The 27,679-nt window shown below is 41.0% G+C and overlaps 1 protein-coding gene across 3 annotated transcripts in view; it reads left to right on the top strand.

Annotated features, from left to right (window-relative positions):
• MICU2 (mitochondrial calcium uptake 2) overlaps positions 1–27,679 on the top strand; it is a 132,525-nt gene that overhangs the window by 86,353 nt on the left and 18,493 nt on the right. For all 3 annotated transcript variants that reach the window (XM_042866711.1, XM_042866714.1, XM_042866713.1), the window contains 5 exons: positions 9,897–9,928; positions 10,037–10,112; positions 15,344–15,391; positions 19,868–19,950; positions 23,174–23,236. In XM_042866711.1, coding sequence (XP_042722645.1) covers positions 9,897–9,928; positions 10,037–10,112; positions 15,344–15,391; positions 19,868–19,950; positions 23,174–23,236 — 302 coding nt within the window. The remainder of the gene's footprint in view (positions 1–9,896; positions 9,929–10,036; positions 10,113–15,343; positions 15,392–19,867; positions 19,951–23,173; positions 23,237–27,679) is intronic.

Raw genomic sequence — 27,679 nt, 5'->3', positions numbered from 1 at the left:
ACCACCTGGTCTGTCAACCACTCCTACCAAATTTTCATTCCTTTTTCTGTAGAGATGGGTGTGCAGTTTCCCTTAACCACAGGGAGTTCACTGTAGTTCATGGGTCCCCCCACAAACTCCTCTGAACCTTTTGCAGTCACCAGAAAGGTGGTATCTGTGCTGTGTTCCACGGAGTTTCTTACCACTGTCAAACAGAAAAAAAACTGTAAGATGCTGGGAAGAATGCATTTAATCTGTGAAGGATGTAGGCAGCCATAAGGGAGTCAAATTCTTTACATTTGATTGAAGGACAAGGCAGTAGCAGAAAGGAACAGGAGTGAAGATCGACAGCATCATTGTAATAGTGCAGCAATAAAAATGTTGTATCTTGATGAGTTTTCCAAATTGGACGTTACTTTTTTTTTTTCCCCAAACATCTGGCTAAGAATTGCTGAGGTGTAACAAGAGGAAGTTTTCCAAACTGATGCTTCCGACAAAATTTTATTGTACTTTCAAATTAGCCATCACCTCTTGGAACATTTTTTGCAATAGTTCTGAGAAATCTAAGTGCATGTTGCTGTAGTAGAAGTAAATGAATCTTCAAAAAAAAATATTGTTTTAGCAAAAAAGAAAGCATTAATGATGGTATAAATAATTTGATATGTCGTAGGGTGAAATGGAAAAAAAAGTGAGGTACTATGTAAACTGTATCTACATAGCATTTTATATTTACAGGACTCTTGAGAGCCCACTCAATTTATGTGAAATGTCAGTGCTCCCAGTTACTTACCCACTGCAGTAATTTAAACTGGCTTGATGCACTAATATGTCAGCTATTTACTGCTTGGACACAAGCACTATAAATGCCCTCCATCTGAACAGAATTACGGTAACAGCACTACATTTTTCATGCTGATACCATGAACAACTTCAATTTTTTCACAAAATGCTTTCATTTAAATTTTTAAATTATAGTAAGTTACTCCCTTTTTCCATTCCACTAGGAGAAATAATTAATGAAGTTTGTACTTAGATGAGTAAGTCTAAGAAAAAACAGTAGTGGTTGAATTAATGTCACTGTTGCCTTTTGAAACCCAAACTTCAGTTTAGTGTTTCAAATGTGTGACCAAGTACCAGGGTGTACATAAACTGATGAGGTAATGCATGAGCAGCAGTCTATTGGGAGCAGTAGGACAAAGTAGGTGACCCACATGGTCTTTTGTGGCCTCCTTATCTGTCATTCTAGCATGTTGGAGTGTTTGTTACATATCAGAGTGCAATAAATAAATGGTAGTTGTCTCATGTAATTTGGCACGGTTTGATATGATTTGCATTTCCTGCTTAGAGTATGAATTATATCTAAGCTAGAAGATGAAAAAGAAGAAAGTCCTGTAAGAAAAGGAAGGTTTATTGCCTATAGTAAAGAACTGCAGTTTGATTTCCTACTGCAGTTGAACCACTTACCTTTCACTGGCGCATGCCCTCTAGCATAGACAGTGATAAGACAAGGGGGAATGGTTTTAGTTCAAGGAGGGAAGGTTTAGATTGGATGTCAGGGGTAAGTTTTTCATAGAGAGAGTGGGAAGGTGCTGGAACAGGCTTTCCAAAGAGGTTGTGGATGCCCCATCCCCGGAGGTGTTCAAGGCCAGGTTGGATTTGGCCTTGGGCAGCCTGGTCTAGTACCAGGTCTGGAGGTTGGTGACCCTGCCTATGGCAGGGGGGTTGGAACTTGATGGTCCTTGGGTCTCTTTCAACCCAAGGCGTTCTATGATTCTATGATTCTGTGATCCTTTTTGCTCTTATTCCAGGATTAATTAGTAAGGTAGCTTTATGTTAGTCACAAATTCCCACACACAAAGGATGAATTCCTCACCTGGCACCTCAGTTATGTTTGCCAGCATATGAATCCAACTTTTGATAATTACATTTTTACAATTCTTATATTACCATTGCATTCTTTGTATTCTTGTCTTGAACTGCACTTTCATTGTCTTACATTTTGCAAGACGTGTGGAAGCAGTGACAGTAGGTAAGACCTTCAGACAACGAATGGAAGAGTACAAATTGCAGAGGAAGTGGTTGAATAAGATACAACAGGGATAGTTGCTGTGGTAGTGATGGTAGCTAATCATTGAGCACATAAGCTTAAATCAAGTCTTACAGAGGGAGATTAGAGTAAACTTCTGGTGCTGTTAAGGCACTGACCTTTTTTCATTCTTTATGTTTGTGGGATGAATGATGTGCATGCATTTTCATTCTGAATCCAAATTAATCTCTGTTTGTAACTGAGAGGCAATTTTTTCAAGTTGTGCATGCAGTTACATTTTTAGTTGTGTCATTTCATCATTGCTCTTATTGCTGTACTTTACTTACCTCTTCATTCATTTTTGTTACACTTACTTCTCTAGCCTTCAAAGAGACTTCAGAGCTCTTAGGCCAGGAATCCGGTTCTCTAGAGGAACAGAATTAAAACTCCAGTGCTTCTGAGCTGTCTTAATAGTTTATCTTCATTTGTTGTTAGTACCTTAACCTAACATGTGCTCCAGCACTACTCTACTTCAAGAAGTGGTGTTTTTTAGCAATAGAGGACGATGACAACATAATGCCCCATGGTGCGGGCTTGTGCCAGTTCAAGAGATGCCATCCCAAAAGTCTGAATGTATAATATTCTCTGTAGGTTGGCAAGAGCCATTCTCCACTCTCATCTCTGAAATGTACATCATGGATACAGCTTCTTTCAGCAATTGTATAATAATACAATTATTATAATACCTCTATAATAATTTATTGGTCTAATTATGCAACTCACTCTGCATCTTCTACCCTAATCCACGTTACCCTTTGCTTTTGATAAAGTTGTTAATAAAACAGAATTCCTGCTTTTAGTACTCCTGACATCAATCTGGAGAGTGGAAAACAATACATCACAGATAATAACAAGTAGAAAAAGCAATCATGGTTTGAATTTTCTGTTTGCTTGCGGAAGGATTCATCTATTCAATTTAGATATATAAAAGTGAATGTCAGGTTAGAGCAAGTGGCTGCAGGATCTCCTAAAAGTTAATGGAAGGAAACAGGTAGGTTCGAGGCCTGTGGTAGGCACCTATCTCAGTGTGGAATAGATAGCTCTTTTGTTATGTCTGTTCTCTCTTGACAATAAAGGGATCCTGGAGTCAGGGTAAGGTTTGTATCTCTGTTTGTAGACAGAAATAATATCTTTTATTAGACCAGATGCTCTAAGTTGGAAAAATTAGACAAGCTTTTGAGCATCCGAGCTCTTTTGCAGCTCAGAAATAGGAGCAGCACATTTTGAGGCTAATTATAAACCCTTTCCTATATACGCCATCATATGCAGCAAAGCTCCATAGATTTAGGCATCTAATTTTTAGCTGTCTGAATGAAGCCAGAGCAACCAAGCTTGGGAGGCTCATTTGGGAGTTTGGAGACTTGCACATCACACCGCGTGTTTTTCTTCTGGATGCTGCGTCCAGTCCTGGCCTCACTACCAGCCCAGTGGGCAACCTCAGGTAGCTGCTCAGCAGCTGCTGCATGCTCTTCTTTGCGTTGTGCTCTTCAGCCAATGCCAAGGGTTAGTTCGGAATTCCTAGTAACATCGGGAACTGTGTGCCACTGTTTCTTCAACAGGTTTTGAAAACTGACCTATCCAATATTTTCACTCCGTTTCAATTTCCTAAAAGACTGTGTCATCCTTTGAAGTTCCCTCCCCGTGTCATTTCCCACCCCCGCTACCCCAGGCTGCCTTACTCATGGAGAAGCCTTCTGGCATCGGGTGGTTCTGGTACAAGCACTGCTCTGAAATGTAGACCTGCCAGCACTGGCCTGCACCCAGCACTGTGTATCCCTCACTTCCTGGGAAGAACAATTGCTCTAAATAAAGGACAGATGCAAAGCCTGTTTCCAAAAGATGCAGAGCTTGTTTTGAAAAGTACATCAAGCTTCTGTTATTGTAAATTTACTTTTCCACTGAGCATACTTCGATTTTAATTCAGGTGGTTTGATTCACTAATTCATGTGATTGAAATGACTTTTATCAATTATAGTTCAATGGAGCAATGCAGTAATTCAGTAAAAGCTTTCTAGCTGAAGTGGTTTCTTAATTCATTTAAATAGCACTCTCATTTATTATTCAGATGTTGGTTTGCCAGTAGTTATCATGGGAATCTGACAGCTTGGTCGTGTGCCTTCAAAAGGCTTCAATTTATTTAGCTACCCATGATTTCTCTCTGTCACCACTATTTCACAAGGAGGCTTTAAAGTAGTAATTACTTGTTTCAGTAGTGCCCCTTACATTCATAGTTTTAACATTAAGCTCTAAAGTTTTAAAGAACTGAGAATGTAAGAAAAAAGGGCAACCAAAAGAGAACTTGCTGACATAAGTTACCTGTCCACTATTGTATTCAAAAATCATATCATATCATAGAATCATAGAGTCATAGAATGGCCTGGATTGAAAAGGACCACAATGATCATCTAGTTTCAATCCCCCTGCTATGTGCAGGGTCACCAACCACCAGACCAGGCTGCCCAGAGCCACATCCAGCCTTGCCTGGAGTGCTTAAAGGGATGGAGCATCCACAGCCTCCTTGGGCAAGGATATGTGAGAGAGAAATGGGAAATTAATAGAAACTACTGCATTTCAATGACTTTGTATGTTGGGCTAATTTAAACAAAAAATTTAACCCGGTCTCCTGAATGAAATTCAGCATCCATGATTCTTATCTAACCCAGCTCACTGGGACCAGGGGCAGAAGTTGCAGGGTTTGGCTTGTGTGGAGGTTGGTGGTGGTCTCAGAGGAGGAACAAACTCGTGTTCCCATTACAGACATGGCTGCAGCAGGAACTCCTCTATATAGGCCCCAGTATGAGCTGCTAATGGCATTTTTGATTTTAGAAAGACTCCAACCCTCGCAGCCCACAGATTACATCTGTGCTGCCCATCCTGCCTAAGATCCTTCCACCCATCATTTTGCAGAATTTGAGTTGGGTTGAATTGTCTTCATGTTTTCTCCAGGAAAAAAAAAAACAGATAACTTCCTCATTCCTCAGCATGACTTTGAACTCAGCAAGCTCCTGCAAAGCTAGTGTTGGTTCCTGCCTAAATTAAAAAAAAAAACTTCAAGTAGATTTTTTTTTCACTTGGTTTTCACTGTGGCCATCTGAGGTAGAGCTGAAGAGACATCCTGGACAAACATTCTCACTGACTTTGCTGATGAAAGGGACAGGAGTCTGTTGTTCTTCTATGGAAAGATCCCTATTTTATAGTGTTCTAACTTGAAGTTAAGTCTGTGAGAAATACTTCTTTTAAAATTAATTTTAATTTCCGTGTTAGAAAAATAGTGCGGTCTTGCAGAGACATACAATTCTGCTTTCTCTACCATCAGATTATAGTAATTTTTCTACTTTACTTTGGCATTTGCTTGTTGTTATAATGATGGATCTTGGTGCTTTCTTTCATTCTTTGGCTCTGAACATTCTTTGTCAGATCTGAGCTTTTCCTTGGCTGCATGGGTTGGGTGTAAATGGCAGTTAGGGAATGCAAGTGGGTACTTGTTCAATTCAGCCTTTTCCTCATGTTAATCCTAACATCAATGTCAGGTTCCTTTTGCATCATGGTGTGGAAAATTGAGAGTTGATGGAAACTCTTCTATAGTAAGGAATGTATGTGACAAAATACGCAGGCTTGCCGAGGGCAAGTAGAAGCTGAAGTAGCTGCTCTTGGCAGTATTTTCTTAATTACATTTGTCAGCTAACTTTCTTGGCTAACAGCACAGCATTTGTCTGCTTGCAAGTAGACTCGGTATTCATTCAATTTAAAAACTAGAATGGCTTTTATTCTGTAAAGTTGTATCTGTACCCTGTGATTGTTTCATGGATCCACTACCAATAGTGAAAATGAGACAACGGCACCTGTGAGATAGATAGAGAGCCATGAAAATGCTTGTTGGACTTCAGGCCAGAATTCCATCACGGTCTTGGCAGCCAAAGTGCATCATACAGATCTTCTACATATTACATGAAGTAGTTCCTAATAATTAGATCCTTGCGTATATTCCTCAGAGAGGGACTGAGAGCCTGGAATGTTTGTGATCACGGGTCAGCAATGGCAGCACCAAGATCTAACCTATAGACGAAGAGACATTTTTTCAACTGGCTAAGAAAACCATTCCTACTTCCACAGTGCATTCCTAGCAAAGAAGAATTAACCACACTCTCCTAATTACTATAGACAAGGCCTTAAAAGATGTTGTTCCTCAGAGGGTTGCACATTTGATATGCGAGAGAGCAATATTAACAGAGCTTTCCTTGTTGGTCTTCTAAAGGGACTTCATTGTTAGGAAAGGAATAAATGGAAAAGGTAGGCTCCACGAGCTAAATCAGTATTCAAGGAATATTACGGGTGCTACAATTAAAGTAGGTAATGTTTCCAAGTGAAAGCTGAGATGTGAACCTTCTCAGATGATTTTATATGGTGACAGTACCAACACAGGGTATAAATGGACTTTATTCTCAGAAAATATGCAGGTAATTATTAGAGGAAACCCATTCTTTAGTTTAAATTATAACATTGTTGTAAGATTGCATTCTAATACTTTACCCAAAGAGCAACGTGAAAAATACCACCAGTGCCCTAAATGTCAGCTGCGGGTTTTTTTTCCCAGAGAAGTACTGGTGTGCTAGCACACATGCTTGCAGACATCTGCATGCCTTTTTCATTCGCCTAGGTTATAAGAAATTTTGATTTGCAATACCAATTGAGAAGAGCAGTGCTAAACAAAAAAATGGCTCCACTTTTCCTAATCTGCTGTGTCAGCTACTTAGCAAAGAAGAAAAATGTCTTAATTTATCTTTCAGTCCCATTTCCTCCTGCCCTTCCACCTCTTGTGTTGGAGTAGCTGCCCCTCACTACATTCTGGAATGTCGTGGCAGTCCTCCTCTTCCTCCTTCTCCTTCTCCTTAACCTCTTCCTATTTCTCCTCTTCTGCCACTCAGCCAAGGCTGCATCTCCTCTGTCAGACCTCTCCCACAAGCCAAGTTTGCCCAGACAGTGGTAGCATGAGCACCTCTGTGTCACTGCTGCTACTGTCTTTTCAGCTTCAGAACAGGTCAGCTGATGTGTCAACTTCTTAACTTTCCTCTGGAGGGACGCCATAGCTGAATGCAGGACAGGAGGTGTTGACAGCTGCTACAGGTCTTCATGTAAGTTCTAAACAATTGCATTTATGACTGCAGGATGATGAAAGGAGGGCCCACACATCTATAAGATATTTTCCTTCTCTTTCCTAATTTTTATCAAGGTGGACTTATCCTCACTGAGGACATATTCCCTAAAACTGAGTAGCTGAAGTGTTTCAGTTATTGTGCTGAATGCAGCATAGAGGAGAAGCACAGATGTAACCAAGCCTCACAAAACTGACCAAATAGTGTCTCAGCTGCAGCTTCCAGTACTCTCTCCATTCCTCGCATCAATTACCCAATCCAGCTTGCAGAGTTCAGCTTGTCTCCTTCCCCATCCTCCTAGAAGCTGACAGTAGGTACTGCCTGCGTCCTAGAGTGATGCTTTGTCATTCTTCAGGAGAGTGGAATGAGCAGAGTTGCTGCAAACCAGATAAGGCTTTGTGGTTGGATTCAAAACTGTAACAACAAGAAGGAGCATTTTCAGCAAAAATGATGGCAGGGTGATTTTTCTCTTTGTTCCTTCATGGTCCTGCAGCCTGACTCATTCTCTTTTACAGGGCTTTTTGTCATGTGGGGCTCCCAGGGACAAAAGAGCTGCCGTGGTGCAATTTAATTCCGTGCTGAAATTTGCTGTTCGGAGGAGATGACATTTCAAAGCTGAGCTCTGAATCACAGCCTTTGCTAACCAGCCTTTCATTACAGGGCTCTGTGGCATTTTTACATGGCCCTGCTCAGCACTCAGCCCTGCTGGGCACAGGGATTTTACTTGCTCTCCCAAACTGTTTGTAGCCTGACTTCTTTTATCTCAAATGAGGCAAAGTAGAGGATTTCATGCTTCCTTTGAGCTAGGAGATATCTATCCTTGTGGCTTTATATATGTGCGCGTGTAAATATATTTACACACGCTGTACAAAAATGTATTCATGTGCAGTGACAGGTGGTGCTGGCAACACCTGTTGCTGGGGTCACTCAACACTCCAGTTATAAAACCCTAATTTTAGTTGCTTATAACTTTTGTCAAACTTAAACATTTGGGCTGAAATGTTATGTGCCAGGTGTCTGCCTTAGGCTAATTTGGGGGCTGGGGAGAGGAATTTTTCAGCAAAAAAAAACATTACTGCCAGTTTGGGGAGCAGAGACGAAGGCACTGGTTTGCCCATACTGAAAGCAAACTGTTGCTGATTGAGATGCTCCGGCAGCTTCCCTGGTTTGATGCTAAAAGTTGCCAGTGGGGTTCCCCTGCTGCTGGACATATCTTTTCCCACTGTTATGGAACTTTGCAGTTTGGGTGAGATTGCACCCCATTTTGGCTGGGTTACAGGCCTATGAACATGCTTGGTGGAAGGTTGTGGGCTGCTGCCCTTCAGGCTGCCTCTCTCTATCGTGTCCTGTTCCCATAGGCAGCACGGTGCTGGGGGCCATGTGTACAAGAGGCCCATGGAGCAGCCCGGAGCCTGAGCACAAAGCAGGGAAAATGTGTTAGGAAAGATTTCTTGTCAGGAAGAGTGGTGAGGCAGTGGCACAGGTTGCCCAGGGAGGTGGTGCAGAAAAGGTAAAGATTTGGCACTGAAGAATGTGGTTAGTGGGCACGGTGAGGATGGGAGGGCAGTTGGACTAGATAATCTTAGAGGTCTTCTACAGCCTTAATGATTTTGTGATTCAGTAATTCAGGCTGCATCTGGTGGCATCAGTCCAGAGAGCAAACAAAGCAGCTCTGCTTATGCTTACCCAGCATCAGAAAGCTGGGTAAGGAATGACTGGTCCACAGGAGTGGTGATGGTGGAAGGGAGCAGTGAAAGCAGTAGGAGTGAAGGACACAAGATTTTAGGATCTTTATGAAAAGAAATGCTGAGGAAACAGAGGGGACCCGAGGAGCACTGGAGCACAGGCTTTATGTGGCTGCAGTCACAGTAGCTGAAACATGCCGCCGGTAACACAGCGCAGCCCTGCAGCCAGGTGGTTGCACAGGAGGATGATCTTGTGCTGCACCAATGCTCTCCCTGCATGAGTGTATAGGCTTGAACCTGCTGTTAGGCACTTGTCATAAAACATAGAATGGTTTGGGTTGGAAGGGCCTTTGCAGTACACCCAGTCCCACTCTCCTACCACCCATCAGCCCAGGCTGCCCCAGGCCCATCCAACCTGGCCTTGAGCTCCGCCAGGGATGGGGCACCCACAGCTCTCTGGGAAAACTGAACTTCAGAGTCTGTATGGTTTCATCCTTATGCTGTTTCAGGAGGAAGAGTTGTTCAATTTACTTCTGCTTGGTAACATCACATTTTTCTTGCTTTTTTTTTTTTTTTTTTTTTGGTATTTCTTAGCATTTGAATATGCAACCTGCACTGGAAGGCTTCTTATGCATATGTACAAATCCTTTTGTAAATAATACAACTATTTCTTACTGTATAATCTTACTTTGGAATCTGTACTGCATTGGTAGCCCACAGAGTGCAAAATCACACCCATAAATTAGTCATAGATACCGAGGTGGTTTGTGATTTCACTGAGGTTGAAGAGCATTTGGACAGGTTGCTCGTATTATTTTGAAGTTGTCCTTTCTGGATCATTGTGGAAATTAGAAACAAACTGCCTGCTGCAAAATATTCTGTTTCGTATTACTTACCACTTTCCCATAAAAATCTGAAGAAATGTCACAGAACCTGATCAAAGTTTAAAGTCAGACTTTGTTATTGAATTATGATGATTTTTTTTTATTGTAGGTAAAAGCTCGGCCAAGAAACTGACAAAAAAGGTAAGCAAAATGTTCCTTTCGTTCTTCAAAAGAACTTGCATTCTTTCTGTTTCTCAACCAAAAAGGCTTCTTTTTCTAAACTGGTTTTCCTTTTTTGTGTCTCTAAAGGAGGTGGATGCTGCACTGCTGTGTGTTACAAAAGCTAAACCAGGACCGACCTTTTTTAGAGAGCTTGGTGATAAAGGTAACGAAATACTTTCGGTACTGAGAAACACATCTTGTTTTTTATCTCATCAGACAGTATGAATTGAATCTAGTTTTAAAGACAGTTGCATGGATTTGACTTCATCCCCACCTCAGCAGCTGCTGCCACCTTGGCATGTCTCAGTTACACGAGGAGGAGGCAGGAGGCAGGGCTGGGGGCTGAGAGCCTCCTGGAGAAATTAAAAAGCAGTCTTAGAGAAGAGGAAGGGGCTAAAAGGGTACAAAGTGGACTTCTAAGGCTTGTTAATAAACTGCTGTTTCATTGTATAACTTAAATGCCTGGAAGCAAAGAAAAAAAAGAAAATTTGTATCTGATTATGTAAAGTGTCCTCCCTGGTTCCAGGGGCAGTGACAGTTGTTTCTGCTTCATTGGGAGCTCAGTGCTGCCCCACAAGAGCAGTGTGCTGGGCTTTCTTTTAACCCAGCAGTTCCACCTTTCAGCTGGCGACACAGGAAGAGAAAATGCTGAGGGCTGGGATATTGTTTGTGAAACAACGGGGAATTAAAAACACCAAATAAACACCTCATTAACATAAATTAATTGAAGGGAGGGAAAACAAACAAGAGCATCAAGGAAAACAAATAAATGAGTAATTAACCATTTCATCAGTAACAAAGACTGAACTCTCCAGACTAATGAGAAGGACTGGCAGTGTCTATTCACAAAGTGCATGGTAGAGGTCAGCCCACATCCCTTGGTCCATGGTCGTTGCTCTTTCTGTCTGTGTAATGCAGAGGCTGTGAGCATCCCCTGCCTGCAGCCCTGTCACCTCTCTCAACAAGTTCAACATTTCTTTCCAATCCTGAGGAAGTCTGTTTCATGCTGAATATTTACCTCCTGTCTTTTCAAATTACTGTTTGTTGTCTTCTTTCCCAGAACAGGATTTAAAGGATTCCCAGCATTTAATTCTTGGATATTGTTTCCCTATCACTGCTTTCTTAAGGCTTTTCTTTCTGTAGTGGTTGACAGCACAAATCCCTAACACGTTCTGCCTGGGAAAATCAGGAATCCACCAAGAGAAAGCGAGAACATAGCAAAGCAGCAGAGCCCCCTGGCACTGTACTACGCCAGCTGGCTGCTTGGGGCTGCTGGAATGTCTTTTCTGTCCTGGGACCACCAGCCTCCTCTCATGTAGCTCTGTGGGTCCTCATACTTTGCCCTTCAAGGATCTGGTAGGAATTGGAGATGATGCAGAAACACACAGTGCTGTCATCTCTATGACTTTACAGCACGTGCAGTTTTTGGTCATGATCTCTCCGTACTGACATCGACGCTTTTGTCTTCAGATCCAGCTATAAATATTTATGCATTAAATACCACTTTTACACATACCAAAATAATGAATCTACACCTGTTCCGTGGTTTAGCTGAGATTTATTTTAACTACCATCAAATTCTTTTTTAAACATAGAGTGGAGGGAGCGCTCTCAGTCCAGTTTGTGAAGTGTAAAGCTGGGGAACTCTGCCTTCTAGTGGCTGTTTTAAAATGTACACCATCTTTTGTGGTATATTAATGATTTGTTCGATAGTGAGTATATCGTCCTGTCAGCATTTGCTATAAAGCCTGAGGGTAGAGATTTCCAAGGAGGCACAGGAAAGCTTCATATAGTCTTAGAAAATTATAATGTTTTGCCAATGCTAAATGAAAATACTTGGCTGCAAGTCTGCTGAGTCATTTGACAGCAGGTGAAGCTTTAACTTGGACATGAATGCAATTTGCTTTGCTATTTTTTTAATGTTCCATTGCATCTTTTAAACGTAAAATTTGAGTAACTTTGTAATGATTACTGTGCAATGAAAATTACTGAACTGACTAATTTACTTTATGGTTAAGGTAAGTTGGCAATTCATTGCAGACAGTGATAGAACAAAAAGATCAAATGAAGAATTTTTATGGTAATCAAACCATGGGTCAAAAGAAATTACATCTCAAGCGATTTTGATATAATCAGCCTGCCAAAAAATATTGAACGTGTTTTGGATAGACTTTAAGATACTGAGGCTTTAAAGAACAATCAAGACAGTTTTCACTTTCATTTCTTGTATCTTTTCGCCTGTTTCCCTTTAGTGACTTCCCATTCAGCTTAAGGTAGTGGAATGAAAACTGCCCTTCCACTTCTTGCAGGGCCATCTCCTTGCAGCCCTCTGCAGTCAGTGATTGGTGCCATTGCACTCCTCCTTTAAGCCATAAGCAGGGTTGTCTTTATCAAAACATTTTGAAATTGCTTTAAAATGGGAGAGCGTAGATTTAAAGTAGACATTAGGAAGAAATGCTTTACTCTGAGGGTGGCGAGACACTGGCACAGGTTCCCAGAGAGGTTGTGGATTCCCCCGCCATGAAAGCATTCAAGCCAGGCTGGACGGGGCTTTGAGCAATCTGGTCTAGAGGGAGGTGTCCCTGCCTATAGCAGGGGGTTGGAACTAGGTGATCTTAAAGGTCCCTTCCAACCCAAACCATTCTATGATTCATATTTTGATTATTATAGTTACTTTTATTATTTTATCTGCCATGTCCATATCCTTTCTAATGCTTTGCTAACAATGTTTTTCCTTGGTCATCTACGAAGTACATTATCTCCTATTGCATATCTCAGCAACACAGGGCTTCCTTTTGCTCTGCTGAGCAGAAGCACTGTGTTTCCACCTTCCACGTTTGCCATGAGCAGTTGCTGTGCAGAACAGCTGAGAGGGAGACACCCCATCCACTTGGCCAGCGATCGTCATTGACAGTTGGACTACGTGATCTTTGTGGTCTTTTCCAACCATAATGGTACTGTGATTCAATGATCCCTTGCTCGTAAAATCTTCAGATGGTGATCTCTGTGCCAAGTCCACAGTTGTCCAAGCCTAGGAGGTGTTTTCTCTATCCTCTTGAAAAGTTACCTCCTTGTCTTCCCTTATCTTCTTCTTTTTAACTGCATTTGCTGTGACGCATGTAAAACAAAACTAGAGAGCAAAGTGTCACTGCTTGATTTTTTTCCTCTCCTATTTATTTCTGACCATTTTCTATCTCATCTTAAGTGTGTAGCATAAAAAATGGGGTAAGATCTCTGCTTCCAATTGTTTAATTTCGAATTTGTAGAAGTCTGTGACATTGTCTAGGAACAAGATAGCAAGTTTTACAGCAATGCTAATAATTTATATCCTCGCAATGGCCATATTAAGTTTATTGGCAACACATGAGAATCATAGAATCATAGAATCACAGAATTGCTCAGGTTGGAAAAGACCTTAAAGATCATCAAGTCCAATCGCAACCCGACCATCGCACCCTAACTCTATCAACCCTCCGCTAAAGCATGTCCTTGAGCACCACATCCAAGCAGTTTTTAAACACATCCAGGGATGGTGACTCAGCCACCTCCCTGGGCAGCCTATTCCAGTGCTTCACAACCCTTTCTGTAAATAAGTTTTCCCTGATGTCCAACCTGAACTTACCCTGGCACAACTTGAGGCCATTTCCCCTCATCCTGCCACCTGTCACCAGTGACAAGAGACCAGCCCTGCTCTTGCTGTAATCACCTTTCAGATATTGGGAGAGAGCAATAAGGCCTCCCCTCAGCCTCCTTTTCCCCTGACTAAAAAACCCTACAACTTGTAAGCAAAACGAAACATTTGAGATGACATTTTCCCAGGCAACAAGCAAGACACGGGGAAATGTCCGCAAGTTGTATCAGAGGAGGTTTAGATCAGACGTAAGGAAGAACTATTTCTCTCAGAGAGTGGTCAGGCACTGGAATGGCTGCCCAGGGAGGTGGTGGAGTCGCCGTCCCTGGCAGTGTTCAAGAGGTGGCTGGACGACGTGCTGTGTGATATGGCTTAGTGCTTGTGGTGGCAGTGGTGATGAGGAGACGGTTGGACTAGTTGATCTTACAGGTCGTTTCCAACCTTGTGATTCTATGATTCTATGATTCTATGACAATGATTCTGTGATTCTGTGCAAAGTATTTTTTATTTGCACAGTGCATTGTGAGTGCAGTACTGTGCTGAGTTACACATGGTGCGTGCTGGAAAGTGGAGTGAATGAATAGCCCTATTTTGATGGAGAGGAAAGCTGGAGCTCAGATGCAGAGTGGGTCGGCAGAGGGATCAGCGTCAGGCCTGGCTTTGGAGATCTGTTCTCAGATTTTCAGACCGTTGCTTCCAGCAGCCCAATATTCCTAAACTCTGGAAGTTAAAACTTAAAGTAAGTCACTGTCTGAGACCAAATACAAATGTTGTCTGCTCAGAACAGTGATTTATCAGAAGTTAATCGTCTATTGGTGAAGCTTAAGTGGATTCTTTATCTATCAATTAACTCTATATAAATTATTATAAATAGTTTATCTTTACACAGATGGGCACGTTTGAACTTCATTATTTTAAGCAGCTTCAGCATTACACAATGTTTAGCTCAGGCGTTAAAAGTAGCTCAGTTATTTTGAAAAGTGATTTATAGAAAAGCCCTTTACATTTTTTCTCCCAACATTATTGCAGTGCAGATGGTTCAGATTGTGCTGCTCAGCCACCCTCGTTGCGCGCTCTATCTTTAGCTTCTACGCTCTATTTTGACGCTATCGCATCTCTGTGTTTGTTCAGGCTTTTTGCTTAAGGCGGTATTTCAAAGGAAAACACTGGAATTTTCCTTCAAAAGGGGGGAAAATACTTTCACCTTGTAGAAAGGACGTGTTCCTATTTAAAATAAAAAAAAAAAAAAGAAGGCTCCCTTGGCAGGCAGCCCGGCCGCACTATCGGCGCAATCTCTTAGCTTGGCAGCTCTGCACGCTGCCATGTTCCCCATGGGAAGCTGCTCCCCTCCTGGCCCAGCTGCCAGGGGATGGAGCACTTTGATCCATCCAGGCAGCGCTGAGTGCTTCTCCTCCCGGGTACTAAATGTGACAAAGCACTCCAAATTTATTTGCCTTTTCTATAAACACTGAATGTTTGCAGTGTGAACGCAGAGATTTATGCAGACCTGTTGTTAATACCAAATAAACCTGACTCTCCTGATGAGATGGGGACATTGATGAGTCTCCGGATAGGGAATTTTACCTTTGGAGCACTAAAAAAAGAAGTAAAAACTTTATTAAATAATTATGAGGCTTACTTCAGTGACCTATTTTAAATGATGTTGAACTGCAATTTTCACGTTTATGAGATCTGATCTTTCGAATCTCGTTATAGGGATATATATATTTTATGTGAGTCATTTTTTAACTGTTTCATTTCAGGGCTGATATCTTATGCAGAGTACCTATTTTTGCTGACGATCCTTACAAGTAAGTGTTACATATTTAAAATACGTATGCATCGCTACTCAGCTTTCGACATCTTTCTGGAAACTTTTTCTGGTACTTTTTAACTAAATTTCTGTGCTGTAGTTTAAGACACTTGAATATAGAGTGATAAGGCAGTGACATAAATGGCTATAACTTTGGTTGATCGCTGCTTGGCTCCATAATGTCATTGCTGTTCCATAGCAGCATGTCAGAAATCTGGGCAAGCCCCACACCACAGGGTCAGGAAAGTCCTTCAAGAGTCATTGCAAAATGGGAAGAGTTGTGCATAGGAGCACATAAGGAGGGGAAGAACACAGTGAGGGGAAGTAAATAATTTCTCACCTGCACAGTGGTTTCAGTCATTTTGCACAGTGAGATGTGAGCTTTAAAGTTCATGCGTCAGTGTAAAGAACTATTGCAGTGTCTGTAAGGTTGTTGCTTTTTATGTATATGCTCAGATATGTAATGGATGATGTGCAGAAGCACCACATCAGCACATGTTTTTTGTCTGACTTCTTTCTCTTCTCTTTGTTTCTCTTCCTGTTGACTATTTCCCCATGTATTTTACATGTATTTCCTACTCCTCCTCCACCTCCTTCCCCTTTCACTCTCAGACACTTTTTAAAGAACATGTTGTTTGGTAACCTCGATAGCCAGAGTCTCCATCCACTTGAGCTAAGAGATGTCACTCTCATGTTTTGTCGTGGAAGTGGAGAGGAGAGGTTTGGGCAACTTCAGTAGGGCTCAGAGCTGAACCCATGGCCTGTGCTTGCAGACAGTGTCACCCTGCTGCATAACACAGAATGAAATAAAATGCTTTATCTGCAAACAGCAAGCATTTTTTGCTTGTGGGTGGAACTGATCTTGGATTTTCTAAGTTTTCTCACTCATAATTACTCTCTGCTGTTCCTGCCACCTCCCCATGCTATTCTCATGAAGTGCAAGTGAAGCTGGAAAATGCCAAGGTTTGAAATAAAATGCATACGACAAATGTTGTGCAGAAAGACCATGGTGGTAAAATAGCACACGTCCATGTATCCAAGTCTGTCTGACTTACACAGATCTGACAACTTAAGCAAGAGACAAAAACAATCTTAAGCATACTGAATCTTGTGGTATCAAGGGATGAAGAGAGGAGAGAAGGAATTAGCCACTCTTAACCCAACGGGCTCATTACCTCCTTGGCCACAGGATTCATTGCCTGAGACTGAACAACATGGCAAATGTTCCTTGCTCTAGAAATGCACTGTCTCAAGGTCCAGCACCAACCACTGGCAGTATACACAGTCTCTAAAGAGCAGAGAAGTTACATGAAGTTTTAACAGACACTGACTGCTGGTGTACAGCACTTGGGCCATTCAGCCCTTTTACAGCATATATCATTTCTCAGCAGGAAAGGATCCCTGCCTGCAACACAGCAAGAAGGGGGGTTAGGTTGGACATGAGGAAAAACTTCTCTGAAAGAATGGTCAGGCGCAGGAATGGGCTGCCCCGGGAGGCCGTGGAGTTACCAGCTCTGGAGGTGTTCAAGAAATGTTTAGATGAGGGGGGTGATTTAATGGGAAATATTGGTAAGTGGGCAACCGAACTGGATGATCTTGGAGGTCTTTTCCAACCTTGGTGATTCTATGATTCTGTGATCTGCTAGGGAACCTCATCCAGTACATGATATTACATAGTGTATATACGCTAACAAAGTCCATTTGCAATACAAATATGCTGTTTCACCTTACTGGATGAAACAATTTGAAAATTGAAGCAGTACCAGAGCGAATTGTTTCACTACTCTAAGCCATCAAATGTTATTCACATAATTTATATAGCAGTGAACTGAACTGTAAGAACAGAGGCACATTTTGATGCAGGGTGTCCAGTTACTCAGAGGCCTATAGAATCACAGAATTGTTAAGGTTGGAAAAAAACAGTAAGATCATCGGGTCCAACCGTCAGCCCATCCCCACCGTGCCCACTAGCCATGGCCTTCAGTGCCACGTCTCCATGTTTCTTGAACATCTCCAGGGACAGTGACTGCCCCACCTCCCCACCTCCCTGAGCAGCCTATGCCACTGCCTCACCACTATTTCAGAGAAGAAATTTTTCCTAATATCCAACCTATCATACAGGGCTGTTTGAAAGTGAGTGTCAGCAACTGTTGGTGCCTCATTGCCTAACAAGTATGCCATGTCAGTCAGACCTCAGCCAAATGACCTTCCTCTCTCATAGTAAAAATTAACACAAGATTTCTTAAAACAGACAAATTAATGCTTAAATGACTTCTTCTGAATTACCAGTGCAATGGGGAAACCAGAAAAGTGACTCCTAGCTTCAGAATGCTGCTGGCCAGCCCATGCTGTCCATCGTATAAAAGCAGCATCTGTAGCACTAAGCCTCCAAATGTAAATTTGTGGGAGACAAAGGCTTTATTTTGCCCACTGTGATCCCCTTTCTCTTTTCTGTGTTCCATGTATCATCATCGCCTTTTTTCTTTCAGTGCTGTATTGGATTTCATTTTCAGCAATTGGTTAATGGAGCTTTCGGTAAAGCCCTGTCTGCTGAATGGGCCCAGGAACTGAAATTGTCACCGTGACTAAAAGCATTGCTCCAATTAGCCAGTCACCAAAGTTGACAGTTTGGTCAACGCAGGAATGATTTCAGGGGAAGCACCTTTGTGTAGCCTGCACTCACAGCTAAGATGAAGCTCTTGGGTTCAGGTTTTGGAATTTTGCCTGATTCTAATTAAATACAAATACATCTGAAGTAGTCTTTGAACTATGCTTATTTTACGAACGCATACCTTTGAGGTTACATCATATCAGATAAGTATGTCATCTGAACAGTATAAGCAGCTTTAGGTCCTATATTTTCAGTAACAGCTTTCTTATCTGAAAACTGCAACACAGATGGTATGAATTACTATTAAATACATCAATTGCTTTTATTCTCTGAATACGTTACAGGACAGACTCCTCTTGCTTTAGTAGTAGTAACACAAATCTAGAGTGTGGCATTTCCACGGAAAAGAAGCCCGTTTTGATTATTATGGCCCAGTTGCCAGGGAAAGGCTCTGCTATGTAGATTGCAGTGGTATTTATAAACTATCCTTACATCACAAGGTTGCTTCACAGAGGATGTTAATTGGCAGCTGAAGATAAAGTTATTTCTAAAATGTAAAAATAGTTCTTTGTTTAACCATCTTGCTATCACTTAAAAAAGAAGAGGCTATTTCTGTAACTTCTTGCCTTTTCAGGAAGGCTCTCTAAACAGAAGCAAGATTAAAGCTTTACAGGGTGGAACTGGAAGAATGTGCTTCCAAAATAAAAGAAAATCTCTGGAGGCACTAGTAATTGTAGAGAAACTGCTTCACCGCCCTCATGAGTCCAACATTGCTCTTGGAAACATGAATGTATGCTGGAGAAGATAACTCAGTGGCTTTCACATTAATGCCTGACATGACTGCTGTGGAATTAATTCACCTGCTCCAGAAATGACTGGGCTAAGTGCTGGCTACTGCAGCGAGCCAGTGAGTAAATATACTTCAGCAGCACACTCCTCCTGTGTGGGCTTGCTAATGAGCGAGGTCACCTCATGTAAGCAAAGTCAGAGCAGGAAACTGTGGGAAGGAGCTCAAAACACCCAGTGTTTTTACAGCGCCTGCAGAACTCAGAACTCATTAAATGTTCATGTTGAAAAGAAACATCCACTGGGTGAAGGAAATGCAGACCAATGTTGTATAAAATTCCCAAAAAATCAGCGTAATGGGAGGTGTACAAACATGCTTTAGCAAAGAAAAGAAGGCCAGAAGGAGCAGTTTATTATGTCTCAGTAACACTGGAGTTGGTTGTTTAGGGAGGTTGGAGAAGAGAATGGAACAACACCATGGGAATAGGAACTGGGAGAACATGGAGCTGCTACAAGACCAGTCTGTCTTCTGGACTAGTGAAGACTGAAAATACTGGCATGCAGCAACATGTGCAAGAAGTGCTGGAGAAAGACTCTATCTCTTTCTTTCTCATTAATTACCCAGTCTGGGGAGTAATTAATGGTCTCTCACAGCACTTTCCAGTATTCTCAGCTAAAAGTAGCTCCAAACAGGGGGTAAAGCTAGATTTCAGAAGTGAGCAAGGATTACAGAGAAATCTGTAGACGCTGTCTATGAAAGACCACGACAGTAGGACAACATTTTCACAGTCATTGGGAGCAGGTGGACATCTGTGGCTGTATTTAGATACTGCCAGCATTTGCTGCTTTGCTACTGCTTTAATAACAGCAAAAAGGTGTTTGTCTTATTTAAGAGTTTGTTTATATTGGAGGGGGTACACATTGCTTACTGGAAATATGATGCATGTGCACAGCGATGTCAAACTGACATCTGTAGACGGTATTTCCTTTAGATTAAATATTCCTGTACAAGTGTAACTGCATGTGCATGGGTGTGTGTGTGCATACGTCATAAAGTTTTTTCACACTTTGTTGCAGAACCCCAGACTGGATTTCAGATTGCTTTTAAAATGTTAGATACGGATGGCAATGAGCAAGTTGAAAAGAAAGAATTTTTTAAGGTATGTATCTTCTCATGCTTATTGATTTTAAAGCTCATAAGCAGCGGCATAGCTTCTGTTTGTTAAATGAAGATTCATTACAATCTTCAAGCCCATTTTTCCATCCAATCTGAGATCACGTTTGCTAGAATATGTTGTATGAAAGGAGTACATAGCAAAGCATTGCTTTGTATTACTTAAAACAATCTCCAACAGAAAGAAAAATGGTGTGGCTTTAATGTGTTCAAATGCTTGTATAAGAACAGCTGAGTTAGGCTGCACGGAAAGTCTATTAGACAAACAGTAAGATACTGCCCAACACATTCACATGAGACTTGACAAGGGGGATTTCCAGATGTGCATCTCTTGATTAGGAATTTGATACTGGTGCACATAATAACCCAGGCACAGTCACCTGAGACCTCCCATCAAGGATAAGGCCACCAAAGGTCCCCAAATCGCCAATGAGGAATTTCCCTAATTGCTCTGGTGGGTGATTTCTAAGTAAAATTAATAACTTCATTGGGAGTGGAAGTACGATAACTTCACTGGCACATGCAAGAGCTGTGCGATTCAGATTTAATTGACATCTTTACACAGTTGTTCAGGACTGAGCAAACAAGCACCCTGCATTGTCAGCTGTTGTCAAGGTTGGTATTGACCACCAATACTGTACAGTCTGATAGCATCCACGTGCACCAAACTCTCTCCAACAAATTTACAAAAGGCAAAATCCTTTCTTGTTTTTCTTCTTGAAAATGGACGTATCTTTTCAGCCAGCTCATCTTTAGAAAATGTTGCTTCTTTGTATGCCTTTAGGAGAGAGGCATGCATTATGCATAATAGGCGTCACTCTCTTTGAATTAGCCATTAGTATCATACGGCAGTGAACAGATATAAATATTAAATGCAGATAAATGTTACATAGGGAAATTGAGTACTGGAATACTAGAGTCCATTGCTCGAAGGCAGAATTCACATCCTTCTGTGAGTAGCAGCTACATTGTGCTGGAAAAAATGTGCAAGCTACTGGAAATTATCATCATTCTTTCCCAAATAATAATTTCAAAAGTAATACGGATTTACATGTCATGTAATAAAACAATAAAACCTGCCAGAACACTTGCAAGAAAATACTGTGAGTCTGTGTTGCTTAGTATTCTTCACAAATTTTCTAAGAGTCCTTTAAAAATGAAACACAACAGAAAAAAAGAACAGCACATTTTCTGTCATTCGGAAAGCATTTCCCATTGTATCTCTTGTTTCAGCTAGATTTTTTCAGTCAAGTAAAAATGTGGTTTTTCAGAAGGAAAATGGGCAGGGAGGTGATCGTCTCTCTCCATTCTGCCCTCACGAGGCCCCATCTGGAGTACTTTGTCCAGGTCTGGGGACCCAGTACATGAAAGATGGGGAGATGTTGGAGCAGGTCTAGAGGCAGACCACAGAGATGATCAGAGGGCTGGAGCACCTCTTCTGTGAAGACAGGCTGAGGGAGCTGGGCTTGTTCAGCTTGGAGAAAAGAAGGCTATGGGGTGACCTCATTGCAGCCTTTCAGTACCTAAAGGGAGCCTACAAACAGGAGGGGAGTCAACTTTTTGAAAGGGTAGATAACAGCAGGACAAGGGGAAATGGTTTTAAGTTGAGGGAGGGGAGATTTAGGTTGGATGTCAGGGGGAAATTCTTTACTAGGAGAGTGGTGAGGTGCTGGAACAGGCTGCCCAGAGAGGTTGTGGATGCCCCATCCCTGGAGGTGTTCAAGGCCAGGTTGGATGGGGCCCTGAGCAGCCTGGTCTAGTATTAAATGGGGAGGTTGGTGGCCCTGCCTGTGGCAGGAGGGTTGGAGATTCATGATCCTTGAGGTCCCTTCCAACCCTGGCCATTCTGTGATTCTGTGATTCTGTGAAAAAGAACTTAGAGAAACTTGGAGGAACTCGTATGTTGAACTGTCTTGTCTTTAGATTGTCAAGTCGAGCTGTTCAAACAATACTAGTAGAAATTAACTATCCCAAGGAACTCAAAAACTATGATTAAAAAAAAAAACAACAGGTGAATTAGTTAAAAGTTTAAGGTCATGAGAAGATCTGTGGCAAAACAAATAGCATGCAGGTTTTTCCTACTCACTGCTTACAAACCTATGTTCCTTCTCTGAACTACACAGCAAAGAAGAAAAGAAAAAAAAGGAGGGGGGGAAATATAAAGCCCTACAAAGAGATTTGAAAAACTTACAAAATAATGGCCATGCAGATTTGGTCATGGGTGAGGAATTGCTCAGAAATGCTTGGTAAACAAGCAGCAGCCTGAACTTTGGAACCGTCTTTCCTAAAAACCCCATATCCAGAATGCTCAGTGTAACTCCACGTTTATGCCTTAGATTTGATAAGTCCTTTCTTCTTTCATTTTTGCTGTCGCTTCAAGGATTCATTCTAATGTCTGTGAAAGGTAGGTGCACATTGTGCTTTGTTAGATCTCTCATTCTTTGGCACTGTTGACTTCCCAGGCTGAAATACAATCATAAAGAAAGCTTGCAGCCAAGGAACACTTGAGGTGATTTTAATAATCAGCAAATTAATGCATTTTTAATATTACCTTAAACTTCTACTTCAGACAGTTTTTAAGTGTGAGTCATTTCAGTGCTTCTAAAGATCACATTAGCTAATTCATTCAGTATTCATTTCATTTGTGGGATGGAGGGGAAGCTCAGAACGCATTGTGCTTCATGCCAGTTCTGAAAATATGGTTGCTTATTTAATTGAATTACTCTTTTTTTTGTTAATTGTACAGTATACCTCATTTGAACAGACATGTCTTTCGTGTCTAGAAGATCTTGTCAGTAGCAGTAAAGATGTCTAGGAGGACAGCATGAGATTCACAGGATAATTTCTCTTCTCCAGATGACCCTTGATGAGTTTCTATGTTTCTATGAGTCTATAAGTTTCAAGATTTTATGGAGTGGATGCTAAACCTGTGGTGCAAGACCATCTCTTCTAAAAGTGTCCACTGGATTGCAGAAGACAGATTCATATGCTCTGCTAGGCAATATTAACCACAATAGATCAGGCTTTCCTCAGAAAGTGTATCTGAATAGCAAAATATCCTTAATATGCAAATACTTTGTCATAAAAAGAGAACCTGGCAAAAACCTAAATGAGTTTCCAGTTATTGTGAAATTAGTGCAAGTTTCTGAGAGACTCTTTTAATACCAATCTTGTAATTTTCCTGTTTTGTTATGTCTAAATGAATGCAGATGCAGAGAATCATTGGAAAGGAAGATGATTTGAAAACAGCTGGAGATGAAACCGTATTTCAGGTATGAAATAGAGATGCATTTTTCTTAACAAAGGCACTGTCGTATTTCCTGTTGACTTTGTTATTTTTTTTATGTGTATATAAGCATCAATGACTGTTATAATTAATATAAGTGCATTGGATGTCAATTTTGTAACTTGGGAAGAAAAATTATTTTCATTTCTGCATGTCCTGATGAAGTTTATGCAATTAATTTATTCTACTTCTGTGTAATATAAATATATATATATTAATAACTGTGTAGCCATTATTTAGTTTCTGCAAGGTTCTGTTTTAAAGTAATTTCATTATACTTAACGAAAAATCCAGAAAACCCTCTGTATTGATACATGAGAAAAAATGGCTGCAAACATGAATTGATACCTTGAACTTAATGTAAGTGCTGCTGCTGCAGTAATATCAGCTTATTTTGAGTTGGTTTGTGTCTTAGTTTCAGTCAGGATGGAATTACTTTCTTCAGAGTGTTTGGTAGGGTGGTATGTTTTTGATCGAGGAGAAAAACAATGTTGATAATACAGCAATGCTAATTGCTGCTAAGCAGTGCTATACAGAGCTAAGGCCTTTCACAGTGAAGGGCCCAGGGAGCTGGGAGGGAACAGAATTAGGACAGCTGACTTAAACTGGCCAAGTGTTATTCCATGCCATATGGCATCACGCAGGAGTTTTGAAGGGGATGAGAGTTATCTGGCTCTCTTCTGCCACTTAGGGAAAGCTGGGCATCAGCTGGGGAGTGGTGAGCAATTGCTTGTGTGTCACTTGTTCTTTACATTCATATATATATATACATATATATATATATATATAGTCATAACTATTTTCCTTTCCCTTTTCTCTATCTTATTGAATAGCTTTACCTCAACCCCCAAGTGCTACTTTGTTGTTGTTTTTCTTATTCTCTCCCCCTTCACTCTGAGAAGGAGGGGAGTGAGCATTTGGTGCTGAGCCATCTGCGGGACAGACCACAGCAGTTTGAAATATAGCTGCTGTGGTTCAGGTGACAAAGGCAAGCATTGCCTTTGTTAGTTCCATTTCCAAAAACAAATAGCTTAATTGCGGACCAGAAGAGGAAGCAATCTTAGAACGCTGTCTTCAGGCTGGGTTAGAAGGGACTGGGACCATTAGGAAATGGCAAATGCACACCATCAGGGAAAGAAGAAGGTAAATTCCTGCTCCGTTCTGGCTGTTTTTCCCTAGATCTTGCCAGTGTAACCTACCTTCTTTTCTGAGATGAGTGTTTGGCAGCTGTCATCTCTTCTTCAGTCTCTGTTCAGCACAGTGACATTCTGTTGCCTGAATGAGATTGAATGAGACTGAAAACAGAGGAGGAACATCTCAGTGTACTGAGAACACCTCGGCAGAAGCCGATGAACTGAGGCAGAGAGGAGAGTGCAGATGAGCTATCTCCATCTGGAGTGTTTCCTGCATCCTCAACATTATCTCTGTTGCATTGCTTATTCTCTCCACAGACTTGCTTTCAGTCTTAAACTGAAAATGGATGGTTGTGAATGGGACATCAACTGCTGATGTTACAAGCTAAGCAAATGCTAATGTTGTTTCAATAAGAAATTAATACAGGGATCTGTTTCTACAAAGAGTAAGGTTGGCTTGTGTTATTTGCTTTTTCACCAATCTCAGACAAAACGGAAGTGACAGTATGGGTAACACCTTTAGTATTGACTAGGCATAAACATAAATTGCCTTTGTTGCATGCAGGTATTTGGTCCCTCACTGTGCGTACGGAGTTCAACTGAAAATTATTTGGCTGATCAACAACCAACTCTTCAGTCACCAGATTAAAATAGCTACAAGTAATGGGGTTGTCTGCTCCTTCAAACCAATTTCAACTGAGACTTAATTTCTGTAAGAGTGAAAGAAAAATAATCTTCATTCTATCAGATTTCCAGAGAAACTTTGATACAGTTGGACAGATTTGTCTAAAAACACAGAAGTGTAGTAGGAGCTAATTAGTTACCTGAGCCAGAATGTCTCCATTTTGTTGTGCCTCTTCATAATGCTCCATTGCAAAGTATCTGAAATTACTGTAACAAAAAAAAAAAAAATTAAAAGCAGTTTCTTAACAAATTATAAATGGATTATAGTGTACTCAAAAGATGAAATAAATACATTCATAGAGTACAAATATCTTGAAATTCTTCTGTTTTCCATATTTTTACTCGGGAAAATCCAATTTGTCATTTTTATTTTTACTTCCTGTCTCTGTCTCTCTAAGCACAAGTTGATTATAAGCAGTGCATCTAACAGTGCAATGTGGTATCAATTTTTGTATGTTTACTCCCTATTTCTCACAGCTATGGCACTTACAGTATTATTTTCAATCAAAGCAGGTAAAGCATAAAAATATTTACGTTTACACTGTTCTTCAAAAGCTGGGAAGTTGCAACAGAAGTTTGCTGTTTGGGACAGTTCTTTGCTCCCATACCTTTGTAATTTGCATTCACGTTCACTGCTCTTTCAGAGTAATCCCAGTTTGATTTGTGATACCAGATGAAAAAAGTGTCACTGCCTTATGACCGTAAGATTTAAATGGCAGTCTGCAATTTCATTTCACCTCCAGACATGTCGAGGTGTATTCCCTGCCCAGCAGGCAGGCAGAAGCCCAGGTCAGTCATTTAATGATGAGATATACCCCTCAATACTCATTGAGAGACTGTGCTAGGAAAAGAAATAGCCTTTTTTTGCTTTGCACCATCTTTGGTCCATGCATCTCTGTTTCTTGGATTGGGAGTCTGAATATGCCACTAACATTCAGAATGTTACCAGTTATGAGTGGCCTTTGACAGGGATTGCAGTGAGCTTGGTTCTCCAAATAAACACATTTCGATTGAGAGATTTTTCTTTTTCCAATATACTGTTGTTATCAATGCGGGAAGGACATCAGAAAAAGTTGCCTAGCCTTAACCAGCCCAGTCATTTAGGAGGCTCTTTACTGATTTTTTCCCATGTGATTTACTTGCAGCACAGGCACACATACAGATAGATGCAGGCAGGCTTACAGAACCTTCAACCTGTTTGGTGTATTTTGAAAAAGGTGTTGTCCAGTTAAATGCAGTAGTTGCTTCTTGGTATTGGTTTCCTGAGTTCCTTTAAAAGGTTGCTGTAACAGTGTTATCTGCATCAGCATTGCTGTAGTGAAACCAAAGCGAATGTTTGCTGATATCTGCCCTACAGCTAGAGCAGGGACTTTGTTCCTGGGTCCTTCTGTTTAGATTAATGAGTTGTCAGGCAGTTTCAATACCTCCAATTTAATATGCTTTGTGCAATGGATCAACTTAGAAAATAAGTTTAGCTATTGCTTGGTGTTCGGGAAGGAATGACAATGCAGAATCTTCTATAATTGTTTTTAAAATTGAATTAATGTGGGGAAATATTACCTGCATTGTTAAGTTCCAAATGGTTAAACGTATGCTCCTGAATTCCATAATGAATGCATTTTCACACAAAGAATCTAACTTCTGTGTACTTTTTTTAGACATTTAACTAGTACTTGGGGACATAGCTATTAATCTCTCTTAAACGGTCTACTTTTATGGTAGCACATGGGTATTTTCCTATTGTTGTGTAGCAATTGTTTTAGCCTGTTTACCTCTCTCTTTTTCTTCTCTTTATTTCCTCCTAAGAGTGGTGAATGACGTCAGTTGTCCTCACGTTTGTCACCACGTACGACCTTCAAACATTGCAGCACTGCAGTGCATCTCAGCCCCAGAGACTGGGCAGGCCATCTCATAACTTGTCTATCTGCTTATTAGAATTCCTAAGTAATTTAAAATTTTCTGCCCATAACTTCGAAGTCTGCAAAGCCCTGGGCTCATGATAACTGAGGACTGCCTAAATTGAATGGGTGAAGGTGGTGGTTAACAGCTGTGCTTTTATATTGCAGTAACATTCTGTGACAGGGCTATGGCATATCTATGCAACACATCAAATTTTCAAAGGACATAGCCCAAAACTAAAATTGATGTCCCTCTCCAAACAGTGTCATAAATATTGTCACCTTTTACTTAGTATATAGTGCACATTTCTTCTTGAACCATCTTATGCTACGTATATGTTTTGTATTAGCCAAATGACATTGAATTCTGTTGAACAGCTTTGGGATATGTTGAACCCTCGTTGTTTAAAGGAATCCCTCCAGGCAGGTAACCCCCTGAAAAGCCAAGCAGCGCTGCATCAAAATACCAAGCTATTAAAAAACTGCTGGGTCACTGCTTACCTCACAGACAAGGAAAATATTTTATTTCTCCACATGATCTGATGCCATTCCATCCTCAAGAGAGATGGAGACACATCCCTTGTGGCACTGGCAGTGTTCCACTAGTCCCATCTTCAGGTGAATGACCTTTAAAGATCCCTTCCAACTCAAATGATTCTGTGATTCTGTGATTTTTCTAGACACCTATTATGCAAGTACATTACCTTGGACTTG

Source organism: Lagopus leucura, unplaced genomic scaffold (assembly GCF_019238085.1).
Source record: "Lagopus leucura isolate 7727_CA_CO unplaced genomic scaffold, USGS_WTPT01 Super-Scaffold_100001, whole genome shotgun sequence".
Classification (NCBI taxonomy): domain Eukaryota; kingdom Metazoa; phylum Chordata; class Aves; order Galliformes; family Phasianidae; genus Lagopus; species Lagopus leucura.
This window is presented reverse-complemented; position numbering and strand designations above follow the sequence as displayed.